Consider the following 22,491-nt stretch of genomic DNA (forward strand, 5'->3'; position numbering starts at 1 on the left):
CTTGAAGCGCCGGGCCCTCCCGGCGCCTGGAATCTGATTCAGCGCAGGGAAGGCGGGGCGGGCGCGCGAAGGTTCAGTTTCTCCTCCGCTCCAGCAGGGGGCATAGGGAGCGGCTTCCAGCAGCCCGCCGGGCGGACTGCGGCAGTAGCGAGCCGCGAGCCCTGGGGGCGGGGCGGGCAGCGGTGGCGGCGGCAGCGGCGGCGCTACGCTGACTGAGCTGGGCTGGGCTGGGCAGCGGCGGCGGCGACAACTGAGGCGCTTGCAGAGGCCAGTGAGGGGCTAACTGGGTGGCCGGCTGGCCGGTGTGGCCCGGAGCAGCCTCTTCGCGCGGCCTGGCACTCCCCAGGCGGCGGCGGGTCACGGCACTCAGCCTGGAGTGAGCTGCGGTGGGCACACCCCGGCGCGGCGGGGACCGCAGACAGGTTAGAGTGGGGGGGCAGGGGCAGGGGCGGGCGCGGGAGCAGCCCCGGGCCGGAGAGAGCCCGGACCAGGCCATCTCCAACCATGTCCGACGAGGCGTCGGCCACCATTTCGTACGAGAAGTTTCTAACCCCCGAGGAACCCTTTCCGCTTCTGGGACCCCCTCGCGGGGTGGGTACCTGTCCGAGCGAGGAGCCGGGCTGTCTGGACATCAGCGACTTTGGCTGCCAGCTGTCCTCTTGCCATCGCACGGACCCGCTCCACCGCTTCCACACCAACAGGTACGAACCGCCGCTGAGGGTAGGGGCGGATTGCCCTCACCTCTACCTCAAGCTGGAGAACGCTGGGTGGCCTCTGGGCCTGACTTCCCGCCTCGGATCCCTACTCCCCCACTTTTCATGGACTAGAACGCGTTCCCTGTCTTCTTCCCTCTCCCCCTCCCTATTTTCACTTCTGCATTCCGGTTTTCCTTTTGGTAGGCATTTCTCTCCCACTTTTCCCCATTCATCTTACGACTATAGCGGCTCCTCTCTTCCCCCTCTCGCCCATCTGTATTCTTCGAATCCCAACCCCCCGCCGCTTGATTTTGAGATGCTTCCCCATTTCCATCCACCCGCAAAAGTTTAACCCTTTCCATTTCTGCTACGCTGTAAAGTGGATTTCGGATGGCTCAAAATCAATCCTTAGATCTTTTGAAAGGTGGCACTTTTTTTATTTGGGTATCATTAATATGCAATCACATGAGCTACATTGTGGGTACTGGATTTCCCCCACTATCAGGTCCCCACCATATACCCCATTACAGTCACTGTCCATCAGCATAGTAAGATGCTATGGAGTCACTACTTGTCTTCTCTTTGCTATACTGCCTTCCCTGTGCCCCCACCTAAATTATGTGTGCTGATCGTAATGCCCCTTATTCCCCTTATCCCTCCCTTCCCACCTACCCTCTCTAGTCCCTTTCCCTTTGGTAACTGTTAGTCCATTCTTGGGTTCTGTGAGTCTGCTCCTGTTTTGTTGAACGGTGGCACTTTTAAGCTAGAATCTTCCTTTTACCAGCTTTTAAACAATTTCACAGCCCTATTTCCACTTCCACCCTTCCCCTCCCATTTTTTAGTGAAGCTGTAGGAAACTAGACGGTTCTTCTTTTTTTTCCTCTCCTTTATGAACTTTTTGCCTTAGCGCTTCAGGCCTTGCCAACATATATAAGCTTAAATCTGGAAGGTTCCTTTATGGTGGATATGTCTTGGTTTGCTCTCCCAGTGGATGAATGGAGCCAGGCTTAGGATGGGCTTGCTTAAACAAATTTATGCAGACGGTGCATCCCCTGACTGGTTTTATTGGAAGGTAGAGTGTTCTGGAAAATTCTCTTATTAATCATATAAGTGTTATACCAAATATGGGGCATTTGAAGATATTTTACACATAGCCCTGAACCTTTAACATAGGTGGTTATTACACCCATACACAAACATAAAAAGGCTGGGGGGCATGTGAGGAATAAGGGAGGAGGAAAAGGTTTCAGCTATGGAAAATCCTGGAGTCTAGTTCTGATTTGTGATCCAGTTTACAATATGAGCATGAACAAATCCTTACTGATTTTAATGTATGTTGCATGTCTCCTCCCCCCTCCTCGTAAATCAGTTTCCAGATTTACTGAGCTTTTACTGGGTACAGGAAGGTATAAAGCATGATTGTTACCTGAAAAAAAAAGGTACAGTCTGGAAGCAAAGTGTTAATAGTTAAACAATCATACAGAACATCAGTATAACACATTTGAAAAGGAAGTGGTAGTAAATTTCTTACAACTATTCCAAATCCTCACTGCAAAAATAAGAAAACAGAGGCCTAGAGGAAAGACTGAGTTCAAGGTCATAAAACTGGAGTTAGGCAAAGCCAGAGTTACTTCTTTAGAACTAGTGGTGAAACTTGGACCAGAACTAACGACTCCAGTGTTATAAATGGTTGTTACAGTTTCTTAGACTAACTCACAGAAACCTCTATGGCCCATAGCATGACTATATCATGAATGTAACTTATTTATGAAATCCAGTGTGCTTCAGATTGTTTACTTTGGAAAATGATATAAAAAGAATCCTTTTGCAAATATTTGATATTTAAGTTTTATATCACTGGAGCAACTCATACACAGCAAAGTTAAATATTTCAGAATTAGCTGACTCTGATGAGGGAAAGGGAATGGGGAGAGGGGCTGAGGAGAGTAAGCACTGCCAAAACAGGTGGGGTGTTGTGGAGTGAAGCAAGGAGAATAATACATTTTTTAAAGCTTGTTTTCTCTATCCCCTCCTCCCCATTTTTATCTTGGGATTTTCTACCCCTTTTCTTAGAGATTGCGGTAAGGTAAAGGTTGTTTTCCAGAATGGGACAGTGAAGTAAGAGGGGAAGGTTTCCTGTTCACCCTGTTTTTCCAAGTCACACATTATTTTTGCTAGTTACTACTGCATTTTAAAATCTCCCTCTCCCTAAGTGTCCATCAGTATATGAATGGATAAAGAAGATGTGGTACATGTACACAATGGAATATTATTCAGCCATAAGAAGAAAACAAATCCTACCATTTGCAACAACATGGATGGAGCTAGAGGGTATTATGCTCAGTGAAATAAGCCAGGTGGAGAAAGACAAGGACCACATGATTTCACTCATCTGTGGAGTATAAGAACAAAGAAAAAAAAAAAACCGAAGGAGCAAAACAGCAGCAGACTCACAGAACCCAAGAATGGACTAACAGTTACCAAAAGGAAAGGGACCAGAGAGGATGGGTGGGAAGGGAGGGATAGGGGGTGGAAAAAGAAAGGGAGCGTTATGATTAGCATGCATAATGTGTGTGGGGGCACGGGGAAGGCTGTAGAGCACGGAGAAGATAGGTAGTGATTCTACAGCATCTTACTACGCTGATGGACAGTGACTGCAATGGGTTATGTGGGGGGAACTTGGTGATGGGGGGAGTCTAGTAAACATAATGTTCCTCATGTAATTGTAGATTAATGATACCAAAAAGAAACCTCCCTCTCCTACCCTACTTTTCAGGAGACATGGAATAACAGTAGGAGGTGTAATGTATCTTGCTCTGTACCCTTTTCAGCAGAGATTAGGGGAAGCCGAATTAGCAAACTATAGCAGATGATGTTTCTGCCCTAGTTACCTTTCTTTTTCAATCTTTTCTCCTGGAACTTTCTGCCTTCTTACCTCTCCTCAGGATGCCATTTGAGAGGACCATATGCTTCCAGTCATTTCTTTACAGGGAGAAGCAAACCACTAAGTCATGTATGTGGGCAAAGTTTAGTTTAGAGAGTTCTTTTTAATTTTGGAATTGTATGTTTTTTTTTCTTCACATCATGTTATTGATCAATTCAAGCAACATTCCAAAAATCATATTTGAGTAGTTGAGTGCTGACATTCTGCTTTGGATTTAGTCATTACCAAACAAATTTCATTGAAAGTAGAAGGTTTGTCAGTTGTTAAGATACTTGATTTACCTTTATTTTGCTTCCTCCTTGTTACCTAATAAGAAAACTATGGAGATTCTTTAAGTAATGACATTGATAAGGGCCTTTATGATGATGCAGTTTTGTTCCTGCTCATTTACTGGACTTATGGCTATATTTTCAATCATCATTAACCAAGATATATATAATACACACACCAAATTGCTTTACAGGATTAGGCTGATTTAATGCTCCAACCAGCAGTTGGTAAATGTACCTTGTTTTTATCTACACTGCCTTTAAATAACAATAAAAATAATATTTGCAAGTAAGAAGATGCTATAATTTAAAAAATCTCTACTCATATGAAGCACTATTTTGCTGTTTAGTAAATGATTTGTTTCAAGTATGAATCCAGTTTCCTTGCCACCATTAATTAAAAAAAAAAAAGAGCAAAGGCCTTTTAGAATACCCAGAACCCTGTAACATCTGTTAAAAAGTCATGGATCTGGAAAATGTGAGAAAGATACTGATTTTGCCCTAAAGTAAGAGTACAAAATCAAGCATATATCGGACTTCCTTGTCAGTGATCTAATCATTACATCATTTAACACAGCATAGTTTTTTTTTAAGGAAAGTCATTATTACTCATGGAGAGAAACACGTTTCTACCAAATTTTTGCAAGCTGAAAAGAAATTTTCGTTAAAAACAATTATCTAACAGCTTTTCCTGGCACATAGCACAGTACTTGTCACATAGAAGATGCTGACTAAATATTTGTTGAGTGGGTGAATGAATAAACGTTTAAAAAAAAGTCATGTGCAATTTGAAGACACAAGAGAAAGAATTTTCCCAGGACACAATGTAGATATGGTTTACTGTATTTGGGACAGAATTTGTGACTCCATTCACAACTTTTATATTGCCTTAATGCATGACTTGGGCAATTTGGTTAATTTTACTAGGTCTGTTGATTTTTTTAAAAATGAGGAGGCTGCCAACTTAGCAAGTTGATGAAACTAGGCAATATTACAAAGTATTCTAGGATTCTTAGGTGAATTTTAGATTTTTAGATTAAAGTTTGTTGACATCTACTTTTATATTTACTAAACATTATATGATGATTTAAAGTGTGTGTGCCTGTGTATGTGTTTCAGTGCTTTAAAGTACTCTATCTTTAGCTCAAAGAAAAAGGTGCCATAAAATTGTCAGGTTGCCCAAATTTTGTAAATCAAGAACTTTGGAATTAAGGTTAGCCATACAAAATAAGAGGGGAAATTAAAAAATGAAATAAGAAAAAACTGGATTTGATAAAGGATGAGAAGCAACCTAATAATAGGTAACAGGCTTTTTTTCAGGAAGTCATTTCAGTAAGTACCTTATTAGTATCGGATATACTAAATCATTATCTTAAGGATTAATTTCCTAGGCTCCTGCCAAAGCAATGAAGATGATCTCCTTAACAGTATAAATTAGTGGAAATTTACTAAAGAAAACAGATTTGTAGATTTCATGACAAAAAAGGAAAAAATATATAACCTTGTAACAAATAATACAAATGCTTTAATATCATTAATGCTAAAGAAGTCTTAGAAAATCAATAATATTGAAACATAGGAAAACTCTATATAAATTAGCTAATAAATACTTAAAATTTTGATCTTGCCAATAATCAAAGAATTAAAAGTTGATATAAAAATGTTTCTCCCCTATCAGGTAAACATTTTTTAAATGATAATTCCAGTGCTGTTAAGGTTGTAATGAAATGAGCACTTTTAATATACTGCTTTGAGGAGTATGAATTGGTACAGCCTTTCAGAAAGGTATTTGACTAAGTATACCATGACCCTTAGAAGAGTTCATATTCTTTTGACTAGGTACTCTCCTTTCAAGTAATCCATATTGAGAGTTTCTATATTTGGATAAATAATTATAAACAAAATTATAAATAAAATAAGATTAAACAGCAGCAGGTCATCTCAGTATTATTTGTAATGCAAAAAAAATTGGAAACAGCCTAGGTACCTATTATTGATGGAAAAAGGTTAAATAAATTACACATTTAACCAATGGATTATTATATAGGTATGAAATTGTTTTCAGCTGATATATTTGGGGAAATGTTCAATATATGTCACATGGGAAAAAAAGGATACAAAAATACATATATTCAGAATGCTGATTCTGTAAAAAAAATGCATGTAGGAAAAAATCAAAATATTGTGGATTAGTTATCACTGGGGAACGAAATTACTTCTTAAGTCACTTTAGTCTTCTAGTCATTGTCTTCTTTATCATTCCTTTCTTATTCCAGCATCTTTGCAATGATCCTTTATAACATTGATGTGCAAAAGTTATTTAAATATAAGACAACCGTTTTTGAACTTCTACCTGTGTACTTTATTGGTACTTTTCTCTGCCTGGCAATGGCTACCCTGTTCCTTTAATAAAAGTAATAGCTGCCAGATATTGAGCACTTTTTATGTCTACTAAGTTCTTTGTAAACATTCTTATGTAATCTTTACAATAACTGCATTTTAATGGTGAGGACACAAGCTTGGAGAGGGTGTGTTTTGCTCAAGATCAAACAGCAAGCGACAGAGCAAGAATATGAACTCAGTCTGACTCCAGAGCTTACTAATAACCACTATGCTGTATGTTTTGTTTATGGAAGAAGGTTTTACTTTATTCCTCGTTGAAATACATTTTTCTTTTACAGTATCATAAAAATTTTCAGATACAAAAATAGAATAGTGTAATGAACCCCATATACCCAGCTCCAACAGTTAGTTATTCACATATTTTATCTATATCCCTACTCATTCCTCAACTCCTTCCTTATTTTGAGACAAATTCCAGACATATTCATGACTATTTTAATATACAAGCTTAAAAGATGGCTCTTTTGAAAATAATCACACTGTCATTATCATACCTAAAAATACACTCACATTCCCCATAAATGTCATAAATGTATCCTCGTAATATTTTTAAATTGTGTGGATTCTCTAATTCCTATTGTGATTTCTTTTGTGTTGTATTTTTTAAGGTGGAACTTAACTTCTTGTGGAACAAGTGTTGCCAGCTCAGAGTGCAGTGAGGAGCTGTTTTCATCAGTTTCTGTTGGAGATCAAGATGATTGCTATTCCCTGTTAGATGATCAAGACTTTACTTCCTTTGATTTATTCCCTGAAGGGAGTGTCTGCAGTGATGTCTCTTCTTCTATTAGCACATACTGGGATTGGTCAGATAGTGAGTTTGAATGGCAGGTAGGTTTTTTTTTTTATTTTTTATTTCTTATAGTCATCATTACCCTGTAAGTAGAAGTATGAATTTCACTTTTGATATTTTCATCTCTGTCACAAAGTAAATTTCTCCAGTGTTTATCCAGTCCTCGAAATTCTCTAACAACATCAAGAATTCAATGTAATATGTATCCTTTATTTTTATTTTACTCATGTACCTTTTAGGTTTCTTATGCTATAGGTAACCTTTTGTAGATTTTTATGTAGTTTAGTACATAAACAATGTTCCCATTATTATATATCATCAGTACTTTTCTGTGCATGAATCCAAGCAAATTTACACTTCCTACATCATAATAAATAGCCTTTGTGCCCTTCCAGGCACAATATCCTTACATCAGGATCACATTATATATCTAAGATCACAAACCACTATTATCATAAATACACAATTTTTTGTTCTATCAGAAATATAATATAATTTCATTTTGTATTCTCATCATATGTAGAGATGTTTTTCTCCTGGTAATGTTTTTTCTTGTGGCACATAAACCATGTAAAATGGCTTCATGGCAAGTTGTTTGGAAATGCTGCCTTGTAATGAGTGCATTCTATCAGAAAACACCCATCATGTTATTGCAACATCTGTTTTCTGACTGTAAAAGACAGTAACATTTGAAGAAGCTTTCTTTACATACAGCAAATGTTATATTCAACAGATGCTTGAGTGCCTACTATGTTTGAAAGCCATCTAAATACCTGAAGTTGTATTCCAAAAGAGAAACAATTTTTTATTTTATTTTGAAAAACTTTTTATTAAAATATTAAATAATACAGAATGGCTTAAATTAAAAATAAGCCTCCAAGTCCCACCTGACTGGTTACTACTGTTAAGAATTTGTAGAGTTGCAAGTATGTTTGCACAGCATTATTTTAAAGACACACATCAATGGTATCATACTTCACTGGCCCTTTGCTTTTTGTTTTGAATAATATATCTCATTCTTTTTGATAGCTGTATCATAATTTGTTTTATCAGTTCCGTGATAATGGATATTTAGATTGGTTTCATTTTTTTTGTTACAAATACACTGCACTGAAAATAAAGAATTTTAAAGAAGAAAAATAATCTACAACCCTTCTGTTTTTATATTTTTTATATACTTAAAATGCTTCTGTTTTATATGTAGTTGTAAATATGATTTGGATGAAAACTGAAAACTTCTGTAACTTAAAAATTGAGATAAAATTATTGTTTAAATAATTTAAAAGTGTATAATTCAGTGACTTTTATTATATTCACAATGTTGTGCTGCCATCACTAATTCCAGGATATTTCCATCATTCCAAAATGAAACCTATACCTGTGAGTCCCAGTACCTTCCTGCTCCCATCACCTAGTAACAACTAATTTACTTTCTCTATGGTTTTGCTTTTCTGGACATATAAATGTTCTCATTTAATATGTGTCTTTTTCTGTCTGGCTTCTTTCACTTAGCATAATGTTTTCAAGGTTGAACCATGTTGTAGTATGTAACAATACTTCATTTCTCTTAGCTCAGGCTGCTATAATACCATAGACTGGTTGGTTTAAATGACATTTATTTCTCATATTTCAGGAGGCTGAAAGTCTAAGATCAGAATGCCATCATGATAAGGTTTTGGTAGGACCCTCTCTGGTTTTTAGGCAGCTTCCTTTTATCTTCACATTGAAGTGGGAGAGCGAGAGAGAACGAACTGTGATCTTCATCCCTTTATAAAGTGACTAACCCTGTCATAGATGTACTATCTTTATGACCTTATATAAATGAAATTACCTCCCAAAGCCCCACCCTCAGATATCATGCTTTGGAGATTAGGGCTTTGAGAAGAATTTGAGGGAGGACACAAACACTCAATCCATAACAATTCCTTTCTAAGGCTGAATATTCCATTATATGGATATATCACATTTTGTTTACCCATTAATCATCTGATAGATGGCTTCACCTTTAGGGCTGTAATGAATAATACTGCTATGAACATGCAAGTACAAGTTTTCATATGGATGTGTATTTCCAATTCTCTTCAGTACATACTTAGGAGTGGAATCTCCAAGTTATGTGATAACTTTATGTTTAACTTATTTCCAAAGTGGCTATACCATTTACATTCCCACCAGCAATATATGAAAGTTCCAATATCTCCATATCCTTCACAACACTTGATACTGTCTCTCTTTTATTATAGCCATCCTGCTGCATGTAAAGTGGTTTTGATTTGCATTTGTTAACAACTAATGATGCTGAACATGTTTTCATATGCTTATTGGTCATTTGTACATCTTCTTTGGAAAAATGTCTTCAAATCCTGTGCCCATTTTTAAATTGTGTTATTTGTCTCATTGTTGAATTGGTAAGTTTTTTACATTATGGCTATGAGACCCTTATTATATACAAATTTGCAAAAAAATGTTTCCCATTCTGTAGTTTGTCTTTTCACTTGGTAGTATACTTTGACACACTAAAGTTTTTAATTGTTAGTGAAGTCCAGTTTATTTTTCTTTGGATGCTCTATTTACAATATCATATTTTAAAAAATCATTACTTAATCCAAGGTCATGCAGATTTTCATTTGTTTTCTTCTCAGAGTTTTAGAGTTTTCTTTACATTTAGAGCTTTGATCATTTTGAGTTATTTTTGTATGTGGTATAACATGGGGTTCAAATTCATTCTTTTGCATATAGATACCCAGTTGTTCTGGCACCATTTGTTGAAAAGACTATATTCTTTATTGATCAAGTGATCTTCATACCCTTATGGAAATGAATTGGTCATAGATGTATATGGTTTTAGTTCTTAATTCTATTGCATTGATATTATATGTCTATCCTTATGCCAGTACCACACTGTTTTAATTACTCTGGCTTCTAGTAATGTTTGAAATCAGGAAGTGTGAGTTCTCCCACTTTGTTATTCTTTATCAAGATTGTTTTAGCTACTTGGGGGTCCCTTTTGCAATTCCATATGAATTTTAGGATCAGGTTGTCCATTTATGCAAAAAGGGCAGTTGGAATTTTAACAGGGAATACATTGAATCTGTAGATCCATTTGACGCGTATTGCCATCATAACAGTATTTCTATTAAATATGCCAGCCCATGAATATAGAATGGAGTGTATTTAGGTATCTTTAATATCTTTAAATGATGTTTTCTAGCTTTCAGTGTCCAAGTTTTGTATTTCCTTGGTTCAGTTTATTCCTAAATATTTTATTCTTTTGTTAGTGTTGTAAATGGAGTTGTTTTCTTAATGTCATTTTTGGATTGTTCATTGCTAGTGTATAGAAATACAAGTGATCTTTGTATATTGATTTTATATCCTGCCACTAAATTCATTTGTTAGTTTTATTTTTTTCTGTGTGGATTCTTTAGGGTTTTCTGTGTTTAAGATTATGTCACCTGTGAATAGAGATAGTTTTCCTACTCATGTTCCAATCTGGGTAGCTTTTTTTGCCTCTTCCTTAATTGTCTTGGCTAGATCTCCAGTACAATGTTGAATAGAAATGGCGAAAGCAGGCATCCTTGTCTTTTTCCTGATCGCAGTGGAGATGCTTTCAGGCTCTCACCATTAAGAGTAATGTTAGCTGTAGGTTTACCATAAATGCCTTTTATCATATTGAGGAACTTTCCCTCCATTCCTGGTTTGTTCAGTGTTTTTATCTGAAAGGGTATTAAATTCTGTCAAAATGCTTTTTCTGTATCTATTGAGATGATCATGCAGGTTCTTTCCTTCGTTCTGTTAGTATGATGTACTATACTGGTAGATTTTTGTTTATTGGCCCACCCTTGCATTTCTGGAATAAATCCTCATTGGTCATGATAGATATTCCTTTTAATATGCTCCTGGATTTGGTTTTGCTAGGATTTTGTTGAGGATCTTTTTGCATCTGTATTAATAAGGGGTATTATTTGTCTGTAGTTTTCTTTCTTTGCAATGGTTTGGTGTCATTTTGGCTTCATAGAATGCGTTATGAAGTGTTCCCTTTTCTTCTGGATAAAATACTGTAATAATATTTTCTCATTTAACATACAAACTTTTTCATGATTTTCATGACTCTTTCAGTGACTACATAATATTCCTGGTACTAGATGTGCTAGAACTTGTGAAACCATTCCCCTGTTTCCATCTGTTTCAATTTTTTTCTATTATAGATTAACACAGCAGTGAGCATCTTTGTGTGGGTAATTTTTTTTCTTCAGTGCTTCATTTTTTGAAGTTCGCACATTGTATTTAAAAGCAGAACTACAAGGATTTTTAATAAAATGTGATGAGATGGAGTCCTGATAATTCTGAGGAATGTTTTTTCTGCTTATTTCATGTGATTTAGAGTTGTTATCATCAATAGTGTTGCAAAGTGGCGGCCTTTTAAAAAGTCTTGATTGCTGACTTTTTCACTCATTTCGTGAGTAGTTAAGAGTGGAAAACTACCCTACCATTCACTGTTAATGTACATCACTGACTACAACATTGAAACAAAAATAAGGCCTGCTTTAGTAATGTGTTTTCTCACTTCTGAAATTAGAGTGTGGGTGCTTTGTTACCATGGATATTTGCTGTTTAAATATGCTGAAAGCTTTAAAATGCTCTCTTATCTTTGTGGAACCTTGTAATGATGAGCAGTAAATCATCCAAGAAGGTAATTATAAATTATGTCTTAGGATTAATATATACTAAAAATCATTGACTATAACAACCTCTAAGTAGAATTCGTGCCTCATATCTAAATTACCGAGTATCATAATTCTTCCAAGTGGTAAAGATACCTCAAGACAAATGCTGGGCATAGAAGCCACAGGGCATAAATCTGCAAAGAAGTAAAAGGCTAACCTTTTCAAACAATATTGCTTCTCTCTCACTTACCAACTTTACATTTCCCTGTATGGCCCCGGAAGATGACTGGTTAGCCAGAGACGGGTAAGATTCCTCAAGGGAGGAACAACCTAAGACAGGCACAGTCGCAGGGGGGCCATCAGATGAGAAATTGGGGATCAACAGAGGTGAGGCTTAGAACCTCACACCCCCCCCCCTGTTTTGAGAGAAATCTTCTTCATCCGTGGATGTTTTGTTGCCCTTGTCTAGCTTGGATTAATACTTAGTCTATAGGCACACACCTGATCATCTACATTTGCCCTCTTACAGCACTAAACTATGTTTTCTACCTTTATCTTGCATCTACCTACCACTTCAGCACTTTATTAAAAATAATAATAATAATAATAAGGGAGAAATGTGGGATTCACTTATAAATCAAGTATAAAAATCAAACAAATAATCATAATTGACCAGATTGTTTATAGTTCATGATATGTGATCAAAACCGAAAGTTTCTGTGATGAATGCCCTTGCACTGTTCACCATGTAAGAACTTGTTCACCATGTAAAAACTTGTTCATTATGCTTCAGAAGATTGGAGACTGTTGAGAATTTGGCTTGGGGTTGATTAATGACTGTGCATTGAGTCCCCTATACAGAATTTTATTGTTGTTAACAACCATATGATCAATAAATATGAGAGATACCCTCTCAAAAAAAAAGAACATAAAAAAATCATGACTATAATTTAAAATTTGTATTACCTTTTTTGTGATTAAAAACCACATCTGTTTAAATCCTTCTTTTTAACAAATGTTTCAGTTACTACTAAAGTAAATATAGACTATTCATAGATTCTTTGAGATGAAAAATACTAAGTACCTGAAAAGGCAGGATGTTAATTTCAGAATGAAATAACATCTTAGCATTTTTTTTTCTGTTTTTTTTTTGTTTTGAGAGGGCATCTCTCATATTTATTGATCAAATGGTTGTTAAGAACAATAAAATTCTGTATAGGGGAGTCAATGCTCAATACACAATCATTAATCCACCCCAAGCATCTTAGCATTTTAAGTAGCATCAAAGCATTTTGCTTTGCTGATAATTTTCACTGTTTGCAATCCTTTTATTATGAAATATATATTTGACTAGTCTTAAAGATTGAGAAATTATTTTGCTGTTGAGTTGGAAAGCATAGAAAATTAAAAAGTAATTCAGCTGTCACACTTGAAACCTAGAGGTGCAGTTTGAAATTACACATCAGCTGTTACAGAAATGAGCTTACTCATAAAATTTTACTGCATAGTGCAGAAAATACAGCAGAGATTTGATTTAATTCTCCCTACTTGTCACAATTACTGGTTATAATATAAATATACCAAATATTATCTCTGAAAAATAGGGAATGAGAGTTATTAAACATTTTTATCTTGAAATATATTATCAGTTATAAAATGAAAAATTGCCAGTCTAATATAGGAACCCATACAATTGATTCTGATGTACAGCTGCAGCTCTAATCCTATATCTCCAGTTGACTACTTGACATTTCCACTTGGATGACCTTATTATTTAATGCTAAGCTATTATTGGATGCTGAGTCCTTGATCAGTAATGCAACTTATAATTACAGTATTTCCATGGGAAAAAACTATACTGCTTTGTGACACATTTTACGGTGCAGTGAAAATGACTATTGGCATTTCAAAGGACACTTGTACTTCTTTCATTATCACTACAAACTACAGATTCCAGATTGCATTCTTGTCTCATTCCAAACTACCTGCAAGACAAGATGGCCTGGCATGGTCAAAAGCACAGGACTTGTGTCCAACTTTGGATACTGCCATAACCAACTGTATGACCCTCCATGGGCATTGTTTTACCTTATTTGTAAAATGAAAGTTTTAGACTGTAAGATAGTTAATGTTACTTCAGGTCCCTTGCTGTAAAAATTGAGGTCTCTAAGTGCATCACCCTTGATAAGGATGTATGACTGAAATGTTGCCAGTTTTCTTTTGGTCTCAACATGTGGTCATCTGACTATTATCGTTATCCATTCAGTTATCAGTCTTATAAATTGTGTTTCATTCAGATATTTCCCTATCTGTTGCCATTTTTCTTCCCATTTTTGCTTATGTCAGTCCATGCCTAGATCAAAGAAGAGCATGCTGTCTAATTCCAATCTTTCCTCACTCTATTTATCTCCATACTGCTTTTTAATTCATCGTCCCTCCAGACCAGTTTCATCAAGTTCCTTCTATGTAGAAAATGTTATTGGCATACTTCTACATATTCTATATTCACATTTGTCTGTTGAGCTTTCAGACATCTACACTGATTAACCTCGTCCTGTGTCTTTTTGTTCATTATTGTTTTATTAAATTGTTCTGCTTACCTGAATGCCTTTTCCTTTTCCCCATTTTGTCATTCTGAGAGACCACCTTGTGAAGCATTACCTAGCCACTTTAGCAACATGTGGCATTCTCTAAGGGTCTATGCTATATTTTTTAAGGTTACAAAACCATGGCAAGAGATGGAAAAAGGAAAATGCATCTATTTATTGAGTGTCATCTATATGCCCGTCATATTACCTCATTTAAACCTCTCAAACCTTTGAGATGGATGGCACTAACCATAACTTACTGATGACTCTGAGGCTCAAAGAAGTAAACTAACCTCCACAAGATCACATGGTTAGTGAGCAGTGGAGCTGAGATTTGAATTCTGTTGAGGGTCTTTCTAGTTCCACCTGAAAAAAAATGGCCAGAAAACCACTAATTAATTGCCTTTTTCTTTTACAACCCAAAGAAGCACATACACAGAATTAAAGGCATAAAGTTAAGTGCTTAACATATAGTCTGACACCTAGAAATTTTTGCTAAAGATTTAGATGAAAAATTTCCTTAATTTTCGAGAGTTCCTTTCTCTACCTAACTTATCAAAGGAGCTTGAAGTAGGGAAGGTCTTTCATCTGATAAGGACTGTTTCATTTTGTTTTAGGAACCCTAGGAAGATCTTTAATGTAGTAATACTGTCTTTCAAAAGGGAAGAAAGAAAATCATATTTTCTTGACATTAAAGGCTGAAAAAGAGATGGCCTTCATGTGTGCATTCAGCAATCATCCTTTCATGTCAGCAACTAGATAACATGAGGGCTAAGAGTGAATAATCCAAGCAGTGTTAGCTAATGCGATTTTAAAGGAATTCATACAAATTGTTGGAAGTCACTTACGCACTTCATTTCACCAATGACTGTCAAAGTGGTCATTTTACCAATGACTGTCAAAGTGGAAATTTCATGGTCACCTTGCACAGTGATCAGCCCCATTTTTGTGGCTTCACTTATCTCTTCTAGGTGACTGACTCCCCAATGCCTGCCCCCTTGTAGCTCTTTTAAGCTCTGTTCCTGCAGCTTCAACTCACTGGTAGATATTATTATTGATGACCTCTCATTTAAAACCTAGCATTTGTCGTAAGCTATGTTGTATTTTTGGTGTTTGAGTTAATTGTATTATCTTCCCAAGTAGAGTATAAAGTTCTTGTGTAATGACTGTGACTTACACTCCTTGGAACCCCCCTGTACCAATTATGGTGCCTGTGGATGCAGTAATACTTGTGACTGCAATAGTCTTCATGGCTAAAGTAACTTCTCTGGTAACTTCAAAGCCCAGTAATCATCCAGAGTTCAGATATAATTTGCAAAGCTTGAAGAACCAAACAACAGCAAAAAGGTGCTGTTTTTTACCTTGTAAGAATGAAATCATTGTCTTTGAAAATTGTTGTATACTCCTTGTAGAAGAAAATATTTTACCTTTTGTTGAGTGACTTATTTATTTAAAATTAAATCCATTCTGACTTTTGGAAGTGATGGCTATGTTTATTACCTTGATTGTGATAATGGTTTCATGGGTATATGCATATGTCTAAAGTTATAAAATTGTATAATTAAATATGTACAGTTCTTTGTGTATCAGTTATAACTCAGTAAAGCTATTAAAAATTTAAGTCCATTTTAACTGGTTTTTAATAGGCAGTATAAAATTATAGCATGTATTTTTGCTGTTCCTCTTTAAACTGATTTGGTTTTCTGTGTATTAAGCTTGCTTGCATTTCTCTCATCTAAGTGTTGTCTCGTACCATTTTTTTATAACTTTTTTAATACTTCTGGTCTTTAAAGTGTTTTGCTTTATATAAATAGCATATTTTAAATTATCTTAATTGTCTCAATGATGTTAATACAGACTTGAGGACAAGGGCCATTTGTCTTTATACTGGTAGTATGTTGGGCAGAGAGCCAGGTAGTGGCAGATCACTCAGGTCTCCTGAGATAAGCACTGGCTCCTTATAATGCTATGTGAGAGCCCTAGCCCACATTCACATTGCGAATTAAAAACCTTAATGACCATAGGCTCTTAAGTTAGCATTTTAACAAGTCTTGAGTACGATTTTAAGCCTTTGGAAAATCTCACTCATCAAGTAAGTGACTATATTAAAAAGAAAATGTTGATGCTGCTGCTTTCTCTAAGGTAGAACTGGATCCGAATTAATATCTTCTGATTCTGTACTTGTAAAAATTATAAAGTAATTTTTAATCAATATGAAATGTGTTGTAGTATTTAAATTTATTTTTTTGAAGTTTTGCTTTTACTATTTCCTTCTTATTTTTATAGTTACCAGGCAGTGACATTGCCAGTGGGAGTGATGTGCTTTCTGATGTCATACCTAGTATTCCAAGTTCACCTTGCCTGCTAACTAAAAAGAAAAACAAACACCAGAATTTAGATGAACTTCCTTGGAGTGCAATGACAAATGATGAGCAGGTAGAGATCTTAGCATTCTTAATTAAAAGCATATATGTAGAGAATTTCTGAAGCTAAGTTTATTGGCTATTTAAATCTACTGCATAAATGTGGATTGCTTAGTAAATCTGTATTTAAGCTTTAACTGTTTTGCAGGGAACAAATATAATATTACGTGCTTCTGATATTTAAAACACATAAATGACACTAAGAGATCAGTGGTTTTGGTATTGATCATGTTTATTATAATTTTTCATTACATAGGTAGAATATATTGAGTATCTGAGTCGTAAAGTCAGTACTGAGATGGGTCTTCGGGAGCAACTTGATATTATTAAAATAATTGATCCTTCTGCTCAAATCTCTCCTACAGACAGTGAGTTTATTATTGAACTTAACTGTCTCACAGATGAAAAACTGAAGCAGGTATGTAATCCTATGTGAATACATAAATAATTAAGGTCAAAATCACTGCTGTGAAATGTAGTATTAGAAAAAAATTATGGTAATATTTGAGAACATGTGGTTTTAAGAGGTTTATGGGGATCTGACCTGGCAGTGTCTTTCTGGGATTGTGTGGATCTAGGAGTTGCTCTTTAGTTGTGTAGGTTTTGACAGTTAATTTTACCACTAAAATGGTGGTTACACTGAAGTATAGATTTATTTGAACTCAACAAAGACCAGTTGATTGATTGACAAATCAAATACTGATTATTGGGAGCTGTACTTGAGTGAATATCTAAGCTAAGGAACTTGAGTAGTCTTATGGAGTTATTGAGCCTAAGTAAAGTAAAACAATGAATTTTCCCTCTGCTATTCTGAAATACACATTTCTGGTATCTTCCAAATACAGTCTTTGGTGTTCTCTTTTTCTCTAGTACATAGCTGAATGAATACTTATGTTCTACTTTTGTTTTTTTTTAAGAATTATATATTTATCGTTTATGAAAATCTCTCATCTCAGTATTTCTCTCAACAATCATACTATAATTTTTTGCATTCCAGCACATTTTTCTTTAGTATGGTAAATTGATGACTTACATTTGAAGACAGGTACAGCAGGCCACTAGGCTAAAATTTAGGAAACACGCTAATCTTAGGTATAATTGCAACTTACTTAAATCATCTTTAAGTGGAGACCTTTAAAAATTGCGTAATTTGATCTATTTTATTTTATTATTTCTGTTCTTGAGTTTCATTTTCTTTCAGTACTGAAGTCTGGAGGCCAGTAGCCTTATATTTACTGATTATATTTTATATCCTTTAAAATTTAACTCCATAATATGTATTCTACAGTTTTGAACATTGTCAATTTTTCTGGTACTTGTTTCTACATGTAGAGGTTTCTTTTGTCTTTACATTCTACCTATGTACATCTGTATCACTTTTGACAATTTTAAAAATTAAGTACAATATTCTTTTCTCCATCAAGTAACAACACTGAACAGTTTTTGTCTGTGTGTTCCAAGGTCAGAAACTATATCAAGGAGCATAGCTCTCGCCAACGGCCTGCAAGAGAGGCCTGGAAGAGAAGCAACTTTAGTTGTGCAAGCACCAGTGGAGTGAGTGGCGCCAGCGCCAGTGCCAGCAGCAGCAGTGCCAGCATGGTCAGTTCTGCAAGCAGCAGTGGGTCCAGTGTTGGAAACTCTGCTTCAAACTCCAGTGCCAACATGAGCCGAGCACACAGTGACAGCAACTTGTCTGCAAGTGCGGCAGAGCGGATTCGGGATTCAAAAGTAAAACGTCTAATCAATACAAAACTTTACCTTTCAATATTAGGAGTAATACTCCTTCACATAAATTTCTTGAAGAATTGAAATTATTCTGCTCTCAAGATGCATGTAGGTTCTGGTTTTAATTGAACAAGCAGGGTGCTCTGCTGTTGAACAAATCCCTCTGGGCTGACTGCTTTTAAACACTGTTTTGACCCACAGCCATATCATGTTAAATTTCATCTAATTTTTGTGTCTATTTTAAGGTAGATAAATTGATGGAAATAATGAGTGAGTTTCAGTATTAACTGCAACTACTAGTGAGTGGATCTCACTATGTTGCTGATGTTGCTGTCTAATAGCTCCTAAGAATGTCCTATATGTCTTTTGTGTGTATTAAATGTTCTCTTCATGTTTTAATCTTGAATGTCCTTAGCTCTTTTAAAAATATAATAATGCTTTCTATAATTCTCTCTACTCTTTTCACAATTGAAAAAATTACAATATTATTGAGTACATAAAAAATAGGAGGTGTAAGAGTACATAGATTGTTTCCGTGGTTCTGAGATCCTTGGGCAGGGGAATTCAGTTCCTTGCAGTAGCAACAGTCTGGAGCCAATTTAAGGATGATAAGGGTCTCTCTATAATTCTTAGGGAACCCAGTGTTGACTAGAAGACACACAATGATTTCTCCATTCCTGGCTCTTACCAGGGCAGCAGAAGCATAGCCAGCCTTATTTGTTGCCAAGGAATTCCTCTGGCTATGTGGTCATTCCTTTTGGAATCAGTTCACCAGTGTTGAGGACTAGAGTACTAACTAGGTTTTTCATGGGCTTTAAAATGGTATTTGCCTACTGTGAAAAAAACATGATTCTTTCCTAGCCATTGTAGAATTGCTAGTGCTTTTGTATGAAAGATACCTTCAAAGCATAAGCATAAGCATTAGAGATTTTGGCAATGTTCTCTGCATTTGTATTCAGTGTTGCCCACTATATGTTCACTCTGCACTAATACCAGTGTACCTTCAGTTGATAAAACAAAAAGTCTTTGAAGTGATAGGTTATCCATAACTAGTCAAGATTATCAAGTTTCAACCCTTATCAGAAGATACATATAAAAATAGAATCATGAACCATTTTCAAGTCTAAACCAGTGGCTCACTTACTGGAACTGGGATCATACTGCAAAGGAATTTGAACATCTCTAAAAATTCTGAAAATACAGAATTTTATCCATAAAATGCTTTGGAGTGGATATGCCAGAACTGAACCTTACTGATGTAAAAATTTTTATTTTGACAGAAGCGATCCAAGCAGCGTAAGTTACAGCAGAAGGCCTTCCGCAAGAGGCAGCTGAAAGAGCAGAGGCAGGCTCGGAAGGAGAGGCTCAGTGGGCTCTTCCTCAATGAAGAAGTGCTGTCCCTGAAAGTGACTGAGGAAGACCATGAAGCAGATGTAGATGTTTTGATGTAATAAGGGTGAATTTTTCAGCGTTCTTTAAACATTAATGTATTCTCTCCTTATTTGTTTACATGCATCTTGACCAAACTTTTGATTAGGGCTGTACTGATATATCATTAATAATTTAGGTCAGTGGTTCTCAGCAGGTGGTCCCCAGATGAGCAGCTTCAGCATCACCTGAGAACTTGTTAAAAATGTATACTATTAGCCCCAACCCAGAGTAGTGAATCAGAAATCCTAGCGGAAGGGCCCAACATTGTGTTTTAGCAAGCACCAGGTTATTTTGCTACACCCTCTAGTTTTAAGAACCACTGATTAAGTAAATGTATTGGCTATTTAAACTTTATAGAGTTATTAAGTGGGCTTTTTTCAAAGACTAGTACTTTTACAGTTTACAAGATTTCAAGGTACTGCTGACAAGTAGTTATGTCAGTACACATACACGTGTAGAGGTCATAGTTAAATTTCCTTCTTTATGTTAAAATTTCTTTATTTGCTTTTTCTAAAGGGCCATAGCATAATTCTCAATTCCTAATGAAAATCTTACTTTATCGCTGTGGGAGTGGGGTGTGGGTTGCTGTTTACAATAGTGCCTTCGTTAGATTTAGTTCTGTCATTTTTCATTCATTATTAACTCAAAGGTTATGAAAATGGGCCCTAATATCTTTGCTTACATCTGTTTTTTTCACTTTACGTAAATTTGGAATCTCTTCTGTAAGTGATAACTACTGAGGAAATAATGTTACTAGTAACTGAATTTTAGACTTGATGCTATGGTGATTAATACTCAAATAGAGAAAGCAATTAAGCAAAATGACCAATTCTGCTTTTCTACTGCTTTCTGAAATTCTAGGCTGTGAAACTGTCTCAGAAGCAGAAACTATCTCAAGTTCTTTTGATAGGTCATTTTACTTCCAGCACAGCTCTAATTTTTAAATATTGATGTAATAGCTTCTGGCATGTGAACAGGCTAATCTTCAAAATTAAAGAAAACTTACAGTTCTAAGCTTTTTTATAAATCTCAGTAAATAGAGCAGTGAGATATAGAAAAAGAACTTAACTTATTGGCTATTAATAGAGCTGTAATTTTAAATGTGAAATCATGGAGTTTCTTTAAATGTTTTCATGGAGAATTTGTTGTGAACATTAGAAGTAGTGTGATTCCTTCTAACACACATCTTTAAACAATCACATGGGTTAAAGATGGGAACTGATACTACTGACAATCAAGCTGCTTTCTGACTGATAATTTTTTATTGTGTAGTTTTTGGGAGGTTATCAATTCTGTAGGAGGAGTTGTTTTTTTAATCTTTAGGGTGAGAGGTTGTTAGGATTTCTACTTCTTTTTTTACTTTTTATATCAATTCATTAAGAATAATGACTTATTAATTATCAGTTGATTAAAAGGCTTACACTTTTCTTGTAATGATAGATTTTGAAAATTTGATTTCATTTTGGTTCCTTGAAGGTTAAAGAATTGAAACTAAGGATAAAAATTGACATATTGAAGCTTTGCTGATACCTGTGGTATGGTTGTAACATTTTGAAGACTACTGAATTCATACTTAAAAATTTTACTAAAATAAAAGTATGTATGTGTTACCAGTTGGAGTGGTCCTTCTGAATTTCCTCTTACCCCCTCTTTGGTGCTCCTAAGCAGCATAGAGGGCCCAAAGAGACATTGGGGGTATACCCCAGAATACTCTGAGGAAGGTGGGAAGGGTCAGCCTCATTGTGTTTTCCCTTCCAAGTACAGGAAGAGTAAATGGAGAGAAGAGCAAAAACAGCTGGATTTTTTGTCTGCTCATAGCACAAACAAAATTCCTGATCATCTGTTCTTTTTACTTATACTTCTAGGGAAATAGGCCACTTTTGGAAACCATAGAATAGCATTTATCAGTTAAGTACTTGGAGACAATTTACTTGACCATGACCAGTAAAACAAAATCCTAATCAGGGTCATGATGTAATAAGACCACTTCCTCTACTCTCCCAATAATCACAGTCTTATTACCTTAAATTTAATTTAAGTCACTATCAAATAGGTTTCGTGCCACAAAGCCAATTTTAAAAGTTTATAAAGGTTTGAGTGTTTATAGTAAAGTGGGCCATGGTATCTTGTGTAAGCATTGTCTTTGTGTGCTATAAATTAGAGATTGCCTATAAAGTTGGCTTTGAAGAGATAGAAAATACTTCCTCTGATTAAAAGAAAAAATTAAAACAACTTGGCTTTGCTTGTGATTGAAGAGGGGGATTACAAAGTCTTTCCCTACCGCCCAAGCCAAAAAAACCCAGCAAAAAAAGAAAGTTCTCTTGTCTTTGCTAATGTGCTGTACTTTTTAATTCCTCATGTAGATAAATCAATTTTGAATTATTTCTTTTCTTAGAATAAGTAACGGTTTATTGAATCTGGTTATATCTCTGAGTTCAGTTTAGAACATCCAACTCAATATATATTTTTTTATTTTGGTATCATCAGTGTACAATTACATGAGCAATGTTATGGTTACTCAAATCCCCACCACATACCCCATTACAGTCACTGTCCATC

General features: G+C 35.8%; 1 protein-coding gene across 2 annotated transcripts; it reads left to right on the forward strand.

Moving 5' to 3' along the window:
* Positions 1 to 428: 428 nt before the first annotated feature.
* On the forward strand, positions 429 to 21,542 carry FAM199X (family with sequence similarity 199, X-linked). 2 transcript variants are annotated; one of them, XM_017671678.3, is made up of 6 exons: positions 429 to 701; positions 6,920 to 7,139; positions 16,640 to 16,789; positions 17,033 to 17,194; positions 18,238 to 18,504; positions 19,782 to 21,542. In XM_017671678.3, exons 1-6 carry the CDS (start codon positions 505 to 507, stop codon positions 19,950 to 19,952), a joined length of 1,167 nt encoding a protein of 388 aa, XP_017527167.1. In that variant the 5' UTR covers positions 429 to 504; the 3' UTR covers positions 19,953 to 21,542. The 2 variants fall into 2 exon arrangements, with proteins under 2 accessions (XP_017527167.1, XP_017527169.1); XM_017671680.3 differs by having other exon boundaries at positions 18,238 to 18,375.
* The last annotated feature ends 949 nt before the right edge of the window (positions 21,543 to 22,491 follow it).

This window comes from Manis javanica, chromosome X, assembly GCF_040802235.1.
Source record: "Manis javanica isolate MJ-LG chromosome X, MJ_LKY, whole genome shotgun sequence".
Lineage (NCBI taxonomy): Eukaryota > Metazoa > Chordata > Mammalia > Pholidota > Manidae > Manis > Manis javanica.